Source organism: Hordeum vulgare, chromosome 3H (assembly GCF_904849725.1).
Source record: "Hordeum vulgare subsp. vulgare chromosome 3H, MorexV3_pseudomolecules_assembly, whole genome shotgun sequence".
NCBI classification, from domain to species: Eukaryota; Viridiplantae; Streptophyta; class Magnoliopsida; order Poales; family Poaceae; genus Hordeum; species Hordeum vulgare.
In genome coordinates this window covers 250,687,267-250,704,537 of record NC_058520.1, presented here as the reverse complement: position 1 = coordinate 250,704,537, position 17,271 = coordinate 250,687,267, and the positions used below count along the sequence as shown (strand labels likewise).

The window sequence follows — 17,271 nt, the reverse complement described above, 5'->3', positions numbered from 1 at the left end:
GACACTTGGCACCGTTAGAACTCATACATTCTGATCTTTGTGAGATGAATGGTGTGTTGTCTAAAGGTGGAAAGAAATACTTCATGACATTGATAGATGATTCCACTAGATTTTGCTATGTGTATCTGTTAAATACTAAAGATGAGGCTCTACACTACTTTAAAATCTATAAGGCATAAGTTGAGAATCAACTTGAAAAGAAAATTAAACGAGTCCGGTCTGATCGTGGTGGAGAGTACTTCTCAAACGAATTTGATTCATTTTGTGCGGAACACGACATTATTCATGAGAGGACGCCTCCCTATTCACCCCAGTCAAACGGGGATGCCGAGCGGAAAAACCGTACTCTAACTGATTTGGTTAACGCCATGTTAGATACATCGGGTTTATCCAAGGCATGGTGGGGGGAGGCTATATTGACCGCGTGTCATGTCCTGAATAAAGTTCCTACAAAAGATAATGAGGTCACTCCCTACGAGGAGTGGTCGAAGAGAAGGACGACGCTCTCGTACTTACGTACTTGGGGTTGCTTAGCGAAAGTCAATGTACCGATCCCCAAGAAGCGTAAGCTTGGACCAAAGACTGTGGACTGCGTTAATTTGGGATACACTAAGAATAGCGTAGGCTATAGATTTCTAGTAGTGAAATCTGAGGTACCTGACGTGAAGGTCGGTACAATAATGGAGTCGAGGGATGCTACATTCTTTGAGGATATATTTCCCATGAGAGATATGCAAAGCACCTCTAGACAGGAATCTGAGATAACTCCTAAGCCTGCCATTCCTATGGAATACCATGAACAAACACACGATGAAAATCTTGAGGAGGATGACGAGGAAGCCCATGGTAGGGCCAAGAGACAAATGACTGCAAAGACATTTGGTGATGATTTCTTCGTATACCTCATGGATGATAATCCCACTTCTATTTCAGAAGCGTATGCTTCTCCAGATGCTGATTACTGGAAAGCTGCGGTCCGTAGCGAGAGGGATTCCATCATGGCTGACGGGACATGGGAAATCAGTGATCGTCCCTATGGTTGCAAACCATTGGGATGCAAGTGGGTGTTCAAAAAGAAGCTTAGGTCCGATGGTACGATTGAAAAATACAAGGCTAGGCTTGTGGCCAAGGGCTATGCCCAAAAACAAGAAGAAGATTTCTTCGATACTTATTCACCCGTGGCTAGACTGACCACCATTCGAGTACTACTCTCATTGGTGGCCTCTCATTGTCTTCTCGTTCATCAAATGGACGTTAAGACGGCTTTCCTGAATGGAGAGCTAAATGAGGAAATATAAATGCAACAGCCAGATGGCTTTGTGATAGAAGGTCAGGAAGGAAAGGTGTGTAAGTTGCTGAAATCTTTATATGGTATGAGACAAGCACCTAAGCAATGCATGAGAAGTTTAATACAACTCTGACATCTGTTGGCTTCGTTGTTAATGAAGCTGACAAATGTGTATACTATCGCCATGGTGGGGGCGAAGGAGTTATATTGTGCTTGTATGTTGATGACATACTGATATTTGGAACCAACCTCAAAGTAATTGAGGAGGTTAAGTCTTTTCTTTCTCAAAACTTTGAGATGAAGGACCTTGGGGTGGCTGATGTTATCTTGAACATCAAGCTGTTGAGAGATGATGAGGGTGGGATTACACTTCTGCAATCCCACTATGTTGAGAAGATTTTGAGTCGCTTTGGATATTCAGACTGCAAAATTTCTCAAACACCATATGATCCTAGTGTGCTTATTCGAAAGTTTAAAGGCACAGCTATAGATCAATTGAGATTCTCTCAAATTACCGGTTTGCTTATGTACCTAGCTAGCGCAACGAGGCCTGACATCGCGTTTGCTGTGAGCAAACTTAGCCGGTTTGTTGCAAATCCGGGCGATGTTCATTGGCATGTTGTTGAAAGAATTATGCGCTACTTGAAAGGTACTGTCAACCACGCGCTTCACTATACGGGATTCCCATCGGTACTTGAAGGGTGTAGTGATGCGAATTGGATCTCTGATGCTGATGAGATGAAGGCACCACTGGGTATATGTTTACTCTTGGGGGTGGTGCTGTTTCCTGGAAGTCTTGCAAGCAAACGATCTTAACAAGATCGACAATGGAAGCCGAATTAACAACATTAGACACATCTGGTGTCGAAGCAGAAGTTCTTCGAGGTCTTTTGATGGACTTACCTGTGGTTGAGAAGCCGGTTCCGGCTATCCTTATGAACTGCGATAATCAAACAGTTATTGTTAAAGTGAAGATTTCTAAGGACAATATGAAGTCCAACAAACATATAAGAATGAGATTGAAGTCTGTCAGACGTTTGAGAAACTCCGGAGCGATAGCGTTGGATTACATCCAAACGGCTAAAAATCCGGCAGATCCCTTTACTAAAGGGCTATCACGTGTTGTGATAGACAGTGCATCGAGGGAGATGGGTATGAGACCCACATGAGTTGCCATGGCAGTGACCCAACCTATATGATCGGAGATCCCGTGAAGTAGGACCTGGGAAAACAAGCCAGTGGTGAACTGAGGAGAGTAACTTTACTAACCCACTCCGTTGGAGATGCAATACTCTCGGATACTGTATGGTAGGATGACTACTGTCTTAATGTGTTCTAAAGCTTATATGTAAGCAAGATGCTGTCCTACAGAGCAATCTTTGGAGGAACACACCTATATGAGCTTGACTGCTGGTCACAGTCTATGAGATTTGGGTGATCTCTAGTAAACTCATGAATAGGCCAGGAGTGTGACTAATATGCTCCACCCGAGGGGTCACCTTCGGCAGCCTAGTACTAGTAAGACTTGTGGTGAAGCTCCTTTACGCCAAACTGACAATTCAAGGCATAGTCCATTGTTCAGTTGTAAAGGGGTGTAGCTACTTGCTCTAGGTGAAGCTCAACCTTAACAGGTCTTCACTGAAATGCTGGTATATTAAAACAGTGATTGGAATGAGGGAACATGATGTGCCCTTGAGATCTGGTGGGGGATTGTTGAAATTAGAGATGGGCCTTAGGCCCATAAGACAAATTTCAGAAAAATCTCCTAGGGCCCATGTAGGTGGTGGCATGACAAGGTGGTGGGAAGTTTAGTCCCACCCCGCTAGTGGAGGAGAAGTTGGAGCCCTTTATAAGGGTCTCTCTTGCACGTGCTATCGGAGAGTGAGAAGAGAAGGTGCTCTTGCGCACTCCTCTACCGCCTGCCTCGCCACGCCACGCCTACCCAAGCCGTGACGAGAATCAGATCACATCTGCCTCACGCGTTCATTCCTTGACTGCTGCTGCCGCCGGCGACTCCGTCCCGTTTACCGCGTACACGGTCAACGGGAGAGCAGGCCTCCGAAACCTCGCCTCTCCGGTTCCTGTACGGGAGAGGGGCGATTAGGTTTTTGGGGAGCGATCACGCGACTGCTCGCCTCCGTCCGTCTGCTTCGTCTACGTCCGCGTCGCCCTCGTCATCGCCATGTCTTCACCAAGCGAAGCTGACCGTCTCGTCCGCGAGAAGGCCGAAGCCGAGAAGAAGGCGGCATAGGATACTGCCGCCGCCACCGCTGCTGCTACGGCCAACTAGCCGATCGGAGGGTATGATATGTTTGTCTCTCTCCTGTTTCTGTGTGCACTAGTAGTATTGCCTATATGCGTAGATGTTTCTGCTATATGTGTAGTACTTGTTAGTATACTCCGTGATCAGTATGTCATGAACCTAGTCAATGTCATGTTAGTAATTATTTCATGGATTAATCTACTCGGAAAATTGCCTATTTTCTCAACATCAGAAACGCCAGAACCCGTGGCTTTGCTGGTATATATAAAAACGCCAGTCTACTGTGACGTTTTCGATCCACATTCAGACGTCAGTCTAACTTGCGTTGTAGATCACCTAGAAACGCCACCCTCAGTGACGTTCCTACACAGGCACCAAACGCCATTAAGCATGGCGTTTCTTACATGCATGCAACGTCACACGAGATCTCTCGTCTCCTCCGTGGATCGGCGGTGCCAGCGGCAGCCTGCACGCCACAATGTAGGGTAGTGTTTTCTAGTCGTATTATTCATTCTTCTTGTGCGGTTTCCTTGCTTGGCTCGACAAAGTTGACAAACTTATTGCGTGTCAGACAGTGTTCACTCTTGTCAGAACGGAAGAAAAGGCTATCGACCACGACTCCTCCGTGGCCTCACGCTCACGCGCGCACACACACACTCTCTCTCTTGAACACTAGCTGGCTGGCTAGCTTCTTCCTCGCTAGACGCTAGCTGGTTGTTTCACCATGAAAGACGACCTCAGCTCTGGCCCGCCGGCCGCCTTCGTGATGTCCAGTCTGCTCAGTGGCGTACTGTTGAATATGTACAACTAGCTGGCTATAGGCTTTGGGGTTCACTTAATTGGCGAGAGAGAGAGGAGGGTAATTAAGGATGAACAGAGACAAGACCATAACAGCTTTCAGAGGGTACTTGTAGCCGGAAGATTTCAGAAGTAATTAAAGTACTCTGCATGCGGTACTGCGTGTGGGTGTGTGTGTGGAGTGAAGAACCATGCAGGCCCTCAGGTGATGCCATTATTTATGTGTCTATTTCCGTACTAATGGTATTAACAATCTAGTACTCCCTCCGTCGAGGTGTATAGGGCATGCGCGTAGTTCTAGGTCGTTAATTTAACTGTTTAAATATATATTATATGTAATAAATAATATACCATTAGATTCATGCGGGGATGTAGTTTTCGAATATGCATTTTTATCGCATATAATATATATTCAGCTAGTTAAATTAACAACCTAGAACTACGTGCATGCCCTATACACTTGAACGGAGGTAGTATGATTTACATGTATTTGTTTAATCTTAAGCGCATCTCCAACGTCGATCTTTCGTCCATCCTGACACAATTGACACAGTGTCGATAGCCTTTTCTTCCGTTCTGACACGAGTGAACACTGTCTGGCACGTAATAAGTTTGTCAACTTTGTCGAGCCAAGCAAGGAAGCCGCAGAAGAAGAATGAATAATACGACTAGAAAACACTACCCTACACTGTGGCCTGCAGGCTGCCGCTGGCACCGCCGATCCGCGGAGGACACGAGAGATCTCGCGTGACGTTGCATGCATGTAAGAAACGCCATGCTTAATGGCGTTTGGTGTATGTGTAGAAACGCCGAGGGTGGCGTTTCTAGATGATCTGTAACGCGAGATAGACTGGTGTCTGAATGTGGACCGAAAACGTCAAGGTGGACTGGCGTTTCTATGTACACCAGCAACGTCACGAGTTCTGACATTTTTAAAAAGGTCAGATCGTGAAATAGTTTTAGATCGAATTTATTCTGTGCATTATTTTCGTCTCGTGGGTTAGACACTCTCTTGCTGATATTACAATTGTTCTGCCACCGCCTAGTCAAAGATAACGTTTCGCTGGGTGGCATCCCCGCCTGTGCCGCAACAGCTTCATGGCGTCGTCCTCAACCTCCCGCTCGCCGCACGCCCATCTTCCGTCGTGCTGCGTGCGCCACTGCGCTCGTTGCGCCTCCGCGTACAGTGACCTAGGAAGGCCTTGCGGTGCCTCTGCTCGCCAACCGACGGCGCCATGGATGGCGACAACGCCAACATGCACCTCCGTAGGCTGCTCCGGCGATCCTCGCCACTGCTGGCGAGCAGCACTAGCAGAAGCGCCGATCGAGCCTCCCATATTCCCTGCTCCTTCCCTCTCCCTTCCTTGTCCCTGCTCCTTCCTTTCTTTTCTTTCTCTGAATCCTTCTCGCTCTCTCAGTTACATGGCCGCGGCCTGATCTACATCGCCGTCTCCGACCTCCCCTGCCTCGTCCATGTCCGGATCCGGTCATTTCCCGACACCCTGCACCCCCGCATAGCCGGATTCGCGTCCGCCGGCCTCCTCTAGTCCTACAGCACCGTCGCAGCGTCAGTTACATCACGCCAAGGACGTCTGCAACTGCAGGCCTGATGTTTACTCTCTGCAAGGATCTAGAATCACAATCCTATGATGACCGCCGGCGAGTAAGAGGCCATGTGCGTCGCCCAATGAGCCGTTGCTTGAGCCTGATGTAGTTTTCCATGAGGAGCTTCCGGATGTTACCGGCACGGGTGATCTTCGACGGCAAAAGGCTGTGACAAGCCGCGGCAGCGCAACGTCACACCACCAGCAGAGCATGCGGAGGTCAGAGTTTGTCTTCCCAATCTGGCTAGCAATTGATTCGAAGGATGTGCAAAATCATTATCAGCTCAGCTTGTGATGCATGCGACTTCTAGGATTTTGGATCGATCCATTCTTTGCTTCATCTCTCTCTACATTTTCCTCTCTATTAATTTTGCAAATTTTCGTCTACATGAATGCCACGTGAAACAAAGCTAGCACTGCGCATGGTGGCAGGAGTCTCAGCAAATTACTTCCATGACGGTTCTGCATTTGGAATAACTAGTTAAATGCCCGTGCGTTGTCACGGCATACGAAATATGATATGAAAAAATTACTTGATAAAATGATAGCATGGACTTTGAATATCTTAGCCAAATGTTTTTTTATTAAAAATATTTCAGAAAGAGAACAATGTCAAAGATAATTGAAAATCTATGAGCACGAACAAACTTATTTTGAAATGTAGACAATAATTAAAATATTCATACAATTAGCACATCGGTTAAAACGTCATGGACACAAACAAACATGACGAAACAATTATCTACATAGTGGATACAAACCAAATACGTGATAACTAAACTTACAAATTGAAACACATAATCATGGGTAATAGACATAACCAATCTCTATCATTTGTACTACATGTGCCAAGCTTTTTTTTGCATACGTCGTGCGCCGGGGATCATTTGTAGACAACTTGCTTGCTAGGAAAGCCCACCTCCACTCAATAAATTACCGAACAAACTTCATGTTAATTAACCCATATTATTTTCTGGCGAATATCTGCTCAAATATATATAAAAATGTTACAATTAGTAATGTTTTTTTCTACATATATTAATAACAATCATAAGTAATTGATTTGTAGTTAATTATAAGTTAGAACAATTCACCATCAAGTGCGCGTGTCGGAGGATGATCCGGGTTGAATGCAAGGGTGGCGTAATTTGAAGTTTTCAGATTTCTTATTATCAAGAGAAAAAATATATTTAGGTCGACATAACAATACACTTTCTTAGAATATGCAATACATATCGGTGTAGATGCATAGATTACCGTGTTTGCAATCCTTACGAAGCATAGTAGCAAGGACAACAGATTTGTTGCCTTCGGTTGTTGACCACTATGAATTGTGAATCAAATTGCCACCACAAATCCCAACAACCACAGTGGATACATAACCGCCGGGCTCTTATCGGTAGGTTCATTTTGATGGTCCATAATATCTATATCTATCACCTTCGGACTCTTGTTGGTAGGTCCATTTTGATGGTCAACAATATCCATATCTATGACTGAAACATTCTGTAAAAGTAAAATATACTATCAATTTTTTTCGGATAACAGTATCATAATTCATATGCAACTTGCAAAATAATAGAATAAAAAAACTGATAACTAATAAATTTGATAGCCATACCATATTGTCTTGCTTAATACAGTATGTTATAATTGTATATACTCCATTCATCACGGTGGCCGGTCCGTCTACAGCGGCCCGATTCACTCTCTCCTCACTCACGAGTCACCACTCATCCCATTGCCCACCCCCTTCCCCTCCAGTGCTAGCTACTCACCAGCTCCTCTGTGCTGCCGCCGGCACTCCATGGCGCACACCTTGCGACGGTGCTGACACCTCCCGGAGCAACTTCGCAACCCCCGCCTCTCCCTACCGCGTGGCTGCGCCGTCGTCAGCCTCCCACCCACACCCCACCACTCCGTGCTGTTATGCGAGATCCGGGGGGCAGCGCTCTCGCGGACGAGCTCGCAGTCGGCGGCATCCACGCGCGGCGCCCTCTGCTTCGCGTCCCCCGCCCCGCGCCCCCCGCCGCGCGGCGCTAGGCCGGTCGGCCTCTTCTGCTGGTAACGCCCGGCGACTGACGCGCGGTCGGCGTATTCTGCTGGCAACGCCACTAAACTGTTGCAATTTTTCATGAGCAGATCACTTGCTTACAAGTTTTCTTGAGCATTTCCCCACTTTCCCAAATTCTTTCTTGATTGGTGGAGCTGCAGATTACTTTGTGATTGAGCTCACTGGTCAGGTTATCCTCTGAATGAAACATTCGTTGTTCTCCTTCCATATGAGATGCTATATCGTTTATGTAGACTAAATATTTGGTTGTTAATCCAGCTCCAGAAGCTAAATTGGAGCCAGTACTGGTACACTACCTTTCCCGCATGACCATCCTTCAAGGTATTAGCTAGCTAGAACATTTATCTTCGGTGAATATGTATATTCTCTATTGGAAGATCACATTTTATCCTGAAAGGAAATCCATGAGCGCAGGCTGGGAGTTGAGGATGAGTACAAGCACCAGACTAAAGTCGTGCCTGCATAGCTTCACATCTCCTGGAGGCCGTGCCTATCCAAGAAGAGTCGTCCGGCATGAAGCCTGGAATACATTGGATTTACTTTATCTCGTGGGTGCCATCATATTATCTTAATCTTAGTTCTATACTTCAATTTATCTTACCATATTTTGCTTCTGCCATAAGCAATCCAGCTAGAAAAAGTCATGGAAATTGCGAGTTTTGTTGTAGATGTAGATTATGGTTTGGTCTACCTAACTGAAGTTCATAACGCCCGGCGACTGACGCGCGGCCGGCCTCTTCTGCTGGCAACGCCCGGCGACTCACGAGCGCCATGCAGCGCGTTGACACCCTGCAACAAGCCGTGCTCGCACGGATGGTCGGAGATCGAGCAGGAACGGAGGAATGGATCTTACCTTGACACGGTCGGCTCCCCTCTCTCCCTCCGCATCCTGCATCGGCAACTCTGTTGGATTGGTACCGTCGGTGAAGTTCGATCTTGGAGGTAAGCAAAAATCTCGATGGTAGATTGAGTCTCTCTTATATATACATGCTTTGAAGGCTAGCTAGATGAGTAGTACCGGTATACAATTAGGATTAGGTTATTTGGATAAGGAGTTTTTGCCTATTCTGTTTCCCATAAACTCGTTTAAAGCTCTAACCACCTGAAATTAGTTAGTGTAACAAAAGTATAGTTTTCTATGACTTTTTGAGGGTAAATGTTGCCGCTTTATTTATTAAACGTAAACAGAAATCTCGTGTGAAATAACGTCTAGAATTTAATCTCGTGTGAAGACGTTGCGATAAACAAAGTTCCAAATACTTTGGCGCTGGCTGAACAACACCATTGCCACCAGGTAAAAACTGTTTGCTTGAAATTCGTGTCCTCGCTGAAAAATTTGAAAAGTAGCTAGCAATCTTCTGAATTTAAGCCTGAGAATATATTTTGCTATAGAATTTGGCGATATCCGATGTGGGTTTTCTTGTGGCTACAGAATTTGTTAGCAATATGTTGAACTGACCTATTCTTCTTTTATATGGGTACAAAATTTGTTAGCAATATGTTGAACTGACCTATTCTTCTTTTATACCGAAACATTCCTACAATGCTGAATACTAAAATTGAGATGCCTATGATGGCACTGTGGTCCTATTCTTATCATTCTAACAGAACAGCACAATTATCCTATTATAAAACACACCATGATGAAATTATGCTTTATGCTTCTTTAGTTAATGAAATTATGCTCTATGCTTCTTTAGGTTAATATATTGTTAAAGGACTCAACGTCTCTGAAGAGTTGATAAATGTTGACTGAGATAAACAACATTGTTTCTCGTTCATGATGGGTCGAAGGTAATTGTGTAGCCTCTTAAGTTTTTTCTTAATTTGCATATGTGCGTCACCTATGTGATCGTGTGTGTGTTAGTGTAACTGTGTGCCCTTTTGTCACATCGTTTTTCTATTATATCTAAATTTCATAGTGTCAGAGTATTGCCTCGTTGAACACCATACACACTTCAATATAGAATTATATATGCTACAACATAATGCCTACAAGCCGATATAACATAGCAACAAATATTATCATGTGAAGATTGGATCTATTATTGATGATATTTGTGTGATAATTTTCTGAGACCACCAAGATTCATTTTAGAAAGTGAGGAACATGATATATCGCAAGCAAAAAACTTGATTATATCATTGAACATTCTATATGCATGAGAAGTTCACATAGAGCAATGCATGGTAAATATGAACCACACTATGCGGCCTCAAAATACCAACAATAACATAAGATAGCAGATATGTGTGTCCACATGTTTTCAACATCCTTCAAAACTGTCATAGAATATGTTGAACAGAAAACAGAATGATCAGGTTGTACGTGATAGAATATGTGCCTAGAAAATGAGAAGGATAATAGGTTTCTAAGTACTAAAACTGTCATACCATTCCAGGAAGTTACTTCTTGATGCCATTCCAGAAAATACAAGGACCAATAGAATGGTCTTGACGATCATTTTAGGTGTCCTTTTAGGCAACAACACCAAGTAGCAGGGCTTCATCTTAGTACTGATCAATAGGAGCATGTTCAAACTACTACATAGGAAAAAAATCATTTATTCATGACTTTTCTTATCCTCCCACGAAATCTGGTTCAAAACTCCACATCGTTGTCACCGAACAAAGTTTTAGACGCAATTGAAAGCAACCAGCCAGATTCTTCTTATGACCCACACGGCTACTTTATGTGCTAAGGACTTCCTTGTATACTATGTTCTTCATGGTCGTTAATAAGGGCTCAGACCTTTTTCGCTTTTTTGAATTCTTGCTTTGTTCCTTGCCCTTGCCTTTACCCTTGCCGTCGTACTTGATGGCGAGAATCTTAATGTTCCTCTTCGCGGTGGCTCTAGACAATGCAATGTAGAGCTGACCGTGAGAGAAAATCGGGTCTAGTAGGTACACCCCAACAATCGGTATGGTCTGTCCTTGCGCCTTGTTAATCGTCATGGCAAAGCTGAGCCTAATAGGGAACTGCTTCCTCTTGAACTTGAAAGGGAAGATATCATCATCGGATGGACATAGAGGTATCCGAGGAAGGAACACCCTCCTACCAGCCTGTTGTCCTAGCACGATTTCTGTGTCAATGGCGTTCCTCTGGAAACCCCGGACCACAAGCCTTGTGCCATTACATAACCCATTAGCCGGATCTATGTTTCTCAATAGTATAATGGGGCAATTTATATTTAGTTTGAGGGCATGCGGAGGCAGCCCGTTGGGAGTCAGGTTGTTGAGGAACTCGGGGGCATAGTAGCCGTGTGGGTCATCCTCTGCACTATCAAAACTATGGTAGATCTCCTCTTCGCCCTGGAAGCGCTCTATCATGCGTGTGTTTATCTTATCAACGTTGTCGTTCTTGGTGGAGAGGATCGCTCGAGATGTCATGTAATTAGGATCAGACATGTTGTGGTCTAGAGCAGGAAATACATGGTCGATTAGCTTCTCTAGGTCAACGCTGTCTCCCGTTGGCGGCACACAAATGTCTTGGGGGAGCCAGATGTTGCCTTCCTCGTCGGTTTCTTCGGTTTTGTTGCCTACCCTTAGCAAGTAATCTGCGAACCAAGGGTCATTATGCGCCCTCATGTTCGCGTCGATTATCTGACCCCGTGACCCTTTCCTGACGACTGGAAGCACCTGCCTGAAGTCCCCACCGAACACTACAGTTTTCCCCCCGAACGGTTGGTGCCGTCGTCCCATAATGTCCCGCATGCTATTATCCAGTGCCTCAACAACTTGCCGCTTCGTCATGCTGGCCTCGTCCCATAGGATGAGGGAAGCCATGCGCAGGAGCTTGGCCGTCCCACTTTGCTTGGTGAAGCTGGACGACTCCCCATCTTCAATGCTTAGTGGGATCTTGAATCTCGAGTGGGCTGTCCTGCCTCCAGGCATGATGGAAGCCGTGATGCCCGACGACGCCGTAGCCACCGCTATCTTGCCCTCCCCCCGAACCTTTGCGAGCAGTGCCCTGTATAGGAAGGTCTTCCCGGTGCCTCCCGGGCCATTGACAAAGAATACACCCCCATCATCGGCATCTACTGCTGCCAGGATCTCGTCGTATGCAAGCCTTTGCTCATGGTTTAGCGAGGACGCTAAAGCAACATCGTGTGCATCAACCTCGATGGTGGACTCCTCTGTGACTTCTCTAGCCTCGCCTCCAGTAGTGTCATAGGTCTCGTCGATGTTCGAAAGAGGGAACAACGCCATGTCTTTGCCCATTGACTGTAGCATGCCCCTGATGTCTAGCAACACCATCTGCTCCACTGCCTTTGAGCAGGTGTGTGATCGGCAGTAGTCATCAGACATCGCCTCTAGGTGCCTATCCCGTAGACCGCGCACGTCACCTGGCTCGCAGAATACCAAGATTGTTGCAAAGAGCCTCCTGAGCGAGGCTGGCATCGCGAATTGTGTTGACTCTGTAAGAGACTCGTCAAGCGTGTTGTCAGCCTCGATGAGGCCCAATCTCTCGGCAGCCTCACGGAAGCTATCACATAGCACACTGTCCACGGTCCTCGGGTCCTCGAAGGATGTCTTGCCTGGTACGTGGTTGAGCAACACTCGTAGAAAGTACCGCTCCCCCTCGGCTGGATGTGCTCACACGATTCGACCTACTTGGTGTTGCTTTTGCATCGGCCTCCAGTACTTTGCTCTCTGCCATGTGAAACTTCCCGAAAAGTCCTTGTACAGGATGCCTCGAGCCCAAACATGCTGCTGATTAGCGAGGAAATACTCCGTCAGCATTGACTTAGATGTTTTATCACGGGCGACAACATCGGTCAGGTCCTCTCCTGCTTTGAACGTGACACTATGCATATTTGGGAGATGAAGCGGCAACTGTAGGACCGACGGGAAACTCTCGAAAAGATTGAAGCCGAATATCCTCCACATCGCCTCCGGTGGAGTAACCCGTCTCGCATCGATGTACCTTTTAATCTCGTCTACAACCCCTTTGTCGTCAGGCTGGTCGATGCTGATTGAAGCTCGATCGTGGCCCTTGTATACGTGTTTGTAAAGGTACTTGACGGCCTTGATGCTGGAGCACACCTCGACATTTATGTGGCAGTTGAACATCCGCAACAGATAAGGGTTGTGTTTGGGCTCCACCCAGGCTTCCTTGGGCCTATATTGCCGGCTTTAGATACCATCCTAGCTTATTGGAAGCTATATTGTTTTGCAGGACCATGGGCCAAGTTCACTACAAGAATTTATACTCACCGCCAGGTCGCTTGTTCTTCCACGGGGGCAAAAATCGCCACAATCCGTACGTTTCCTGCACTACTTAAGTGGGTACTACTCATGCACTCATGCCAGCATTTCTCATGGTTTTCGGCCAGTTTTCTTTTCACTTAATTATCTGGTCACCTCTATTCTCCTTAGTTGAATTACGGTGCTCATGTCCCTTCTGAGATTTTATCTAGAAAAAACACTCATGCCAGCATTTTATTAGGAAGCAACAATATGAGTAGTGAAGTATTGTTATGATATATCCAGTGAAAAAAACACATACATTGTGTCATCTGATTTAATCCCGATCCACCTTTTCCTGATTACCTGCAGTTTTTACCTATTTTGCGTGCTTCATAAATTGGTACTGTTGTTTCTCAAGGCATGAACACAAAGAAGAAGCATGAAGTCGGTAATTAGCTTGTAATGATAAACATACTCTTTTTAACTATGTCATCTGTTTTAATCCCGATCCACCTTTTCCTGATTACCTGCAATATTTAAATAGTTAGTATGACATCCTATGAGAACAAATAATTAAAATCATGTGATGGCACTTGGAGATTTAACATCCTATGAAATATTGCTTCCCTCGTATTTTTTCCATCTTCAGTATCAACCTTATGTATTGGGCAAGTCTATTTAAAAGGTAAGAACGTCAAAATCAACCATATTTAACATCCTGTAATTAAGAAGAAGCCAGGTTACTCCCTTCACTTTATGGGGGTAGAACGTCAAAATCAAAGAATACAACAGGTAAGAAGACACACAAGACAGACAGTTCTGTTGCAAGTGTGAAATCTTAAATACATACTCCCTCCGTCCCAAAATTCTTGTCTTAGATTTGTTTAGATGTGAATGTATCTAGTCAAGTTTTAGTATTTAGATACATCCATTTCTAGACACAGTTAAGACAATAATTTTGGGACGGAGGGAGTAGAAGAGAGGTTAAATACATATAACAAGGGTTGCTCTCTCTATATATTTATTTAGTGAGGGTAGCAGATTTGCAAGAAAACCATATAATAGTTAGTTAAAAACAAAACAAAGGCTGGACTGAATTAATCAAGCACATGTTAAGTTTGGTGTTTAGACAGCAAGCCATACACAAAGAGTAAGAAGCACAGGATCATAGTAGGAATGCTGAACGCTTAACAAAGTAGCAATAGCATGATTTATTAACCATAAATAGAGTCTGTTCGGCAATCCACCAGCTCCGTGAAATATGGGAGCACACGGAGCAACACTTTGGCGACTCCAAGAAAATGGCATGCGGGCCGCTCCGCTCCGGGACGAAGAAAGCGTGGAGCTGACTTGTTTGGTGCTGCTCCGGCCGTTCCAGGAGGAGCAGAGCTGCGGAGCGGAGAGCTGTCGAACAGGGTCATAGGAAGTTTCACCAAGACACCGGCTATATAATTTCTTCAACACATAGCAAAGCTTTCACAACTAAGAGACCAGGGGCTACACTCTAAAACCTGACCAAGTACTGTGTTACCAGAAAAACAAAATCCCTACCCCTGTCGTACTTTTAAACTTGTAAGACTGCTAACCTTTATTCCTCGGGTTGGATGCTAGTCAAAGATTCGAATGAACTTCTCCACTAAGCTGAAGAACAACAGAAATAATTTTATATAATAAAATGTAGAGTTCTACAATATCTGAATCAACCTAGTATGTTGCTTAGCACAGATTCCAGAATGAACATTAATAAAATAAGGAAGTAACAACGACGCAGACAGTGAAACTACAATCAATTTATCTCTGGATGAATTAATTAGTAAGCTCTGATTCATACAAAACATTAATTGACTATGTTCTGTAAACTGTTTTCTGCCAAGAAAAAATGTGAGATTTTCATCGTTGTTTTAGAACTATAACCGATCAGTGGCAAGTTCTCTACGAAATTAGGATGCAGAGGCGACGCTGATCAGTGCATGTCCGCACTAACTGTACCTGGCTACATTACTTTGGTTGTACTAATGGACACCCACAATACTTACCATGGGTGACATTGGATTCTGACTAATTGCTGAAGTTTGCCTGGAAGTGCAATGGATTACTTTACCCAATTGATACACTATTTCGTTAAGCCTATCACTATGAAAATTAATAGTGCGTAGCAAGCATCAGTTCTGAATTCACCAGTCAAGATAGTGCCATATTACTGATATATATCAGTCAAACTTTTGGCTATTGTGTAGTAGCATGGTTCAGTTTAGCTCTTGCCTATAGACCTGAATCAAATTTGGAAATAGTTGTAAACTTGATCCAAGGGTCTATCGAATTTTCAGAGATGTGTTTTGTTCAGACAACAAACAAGTGATCTGCAATGATTTTGCTAATCATGAAAATAAGAAAGCTTGAGTTCGTACGCAAACTAATTGACTATCGATCGGCACGACCAAAACAGATGTCAAATTAGAAACATGAATATAAATTAGTATTGCTCGAGCACCTGGAACGACAGATCTTGGCTGAGGCATTGGCAGACTTGATTCCGATGAGGTTGGCAGAATAACGAGATTCCAGCGAGATCGACAGAAGGGTGATATTCCGACGAGGTCGGCATAACACGGCAAGACATCAATTTGAAGCATTGACGAAACGGTGAGCTTGAAGCAATCTCCAGCACGGGAAGCAATTTAGTTGGGCTTCCATTGAGGTAATCGAGAAGCCCCAGCCTCTGTTCGTCTGTGGTGTTGAAGGCCAGCAACACCATCCCTGCACCAAACATCATCATCTGTGAAGATGGATTAGGAGTGGGAGAGGAGGAGTGCCTGCGGTACCTGAAAACCGGGCTGATCGCCATGTACGCGGAAGACCCTCTCTCGCCATGGGGGCGCCCCTACAGCCTCGTCATGGCCGCCATCAGCTGTGGGAGCGCAGATCCGGGGCCTCCCTTGGTCGCAAGCCGGCTGGACGTCGTGCTTCATTGACGAGGATGAGCCAGGGGTGTCGCATCGCTGATGTAGGAGCGTCGTCGACGTGGGCTTCGATCTGGAATCACTACCGCTCCAGATCCTTGCCATCCATTATCGCCGGCTTCTGGTGGCTTCCGATGTCGTCGCTGGATGCCAGCATCGCCGTCGCTTTCGGTGGTTTCCGGTGTCGCCGTCGGCTGCCAGCGTCGCGGCGGGGCAGGAGGGAGACGGCGGATGGGGATGGGCATCGAGATGAATGGGGACTTTGTTTTTTTCTGCAAAAACGAAACGGTATCTCAGATTAGCCACTTTAGAAATGACTGCGGGTTGGATTCTAAAAACCACAGGGACGTTATTGCAAAAATGCCGTGACGGTGAGCTGGCTGGTTGAACCATCACGACGACGGCAGATCCCCCTTTAATAGTGGAGATACAGTACTTTGGTTGTACTAATGGACACCCACAATACTTACCATGGGTGACATTGGATTCTGACTAATTGCTGAAGTTTGCCTGGAAGTGCGATGGATTACTTTACCCAACTGATACAATTTCATTAAGCCTATCATTATGAAAATTAATAGTGCGTAACAAGCATCAGTTCTGAATTCACCAGTCAAGATAGTGCCATATTACTGATATATATCAGTCAAACTTTTGGCTATTGTGTAGTAGCATGGTTCAGTTTAGCTCTTGCCTATAGACCTGAATCAAATTTGGAAACAATTGTAAACTCGATCCAAGGGTCTATCGAATTTTTAGAGATGTGTTTTGTTCAGACAACAAACAAGTGACCTGCAATAATTTTGCTAATCATGAAAATAAGAAAGCTTGAGTTCGTACGCAAACTAATTGACTATCGATCGACACAACCAAAACAGATGTTAAATTAGCAACATGAATATAAATTAGTACTGCTCGAGCACCTGGAACGACAGATCTTGGCTGAGGCATTGGCAGACTTGATTCCGATGAGGTTGGCAGAATAACGAGATTCCAGCGAGATCGACAGAAGGGTGATATTCCGACGAGGTCGGCATAACACGGCAAGACATCAACTTGAAGCATTGACGAAACGGTGAGCTTGAAGCAATGTC

At 45.0% G+C, this 17,271-nt stretch overlaps 1 protein-coding gene across 1 annotated transcript; it reads left to right on the top strand.

Moving 5' to 3' along the window:
* The first annotated feature begins 6,406 nt into the window (after positions 1-6,406).
* Positions 6,407-16,693, top strand: LOC123441653. Its single transcript, XM_045117977.1, has 8 exons — positions 6,407-6,412; positions 7,597-8,017; positions 8,096-8,191; positions 8,286-8,348; positions 8,442-8,575; positions 8,702-8,969; positions 9,728-9,821; positions 13,207-16,693. The coding sequence occupies exons 1-6, from the start codon at positions 6,407-6,409 to the stop codon at positions 8,720-8,722; spliced, it is 741 nt and encodes a 246-aa protein (XP_044973912.1). The 3' UTR covers positions 8,723-8,969; positions 9,728-9,821; positions 13,207-16,693.
* The last annotated feature ends 578 nt before the right edge of the window (positions 16,694-17,271 follow it).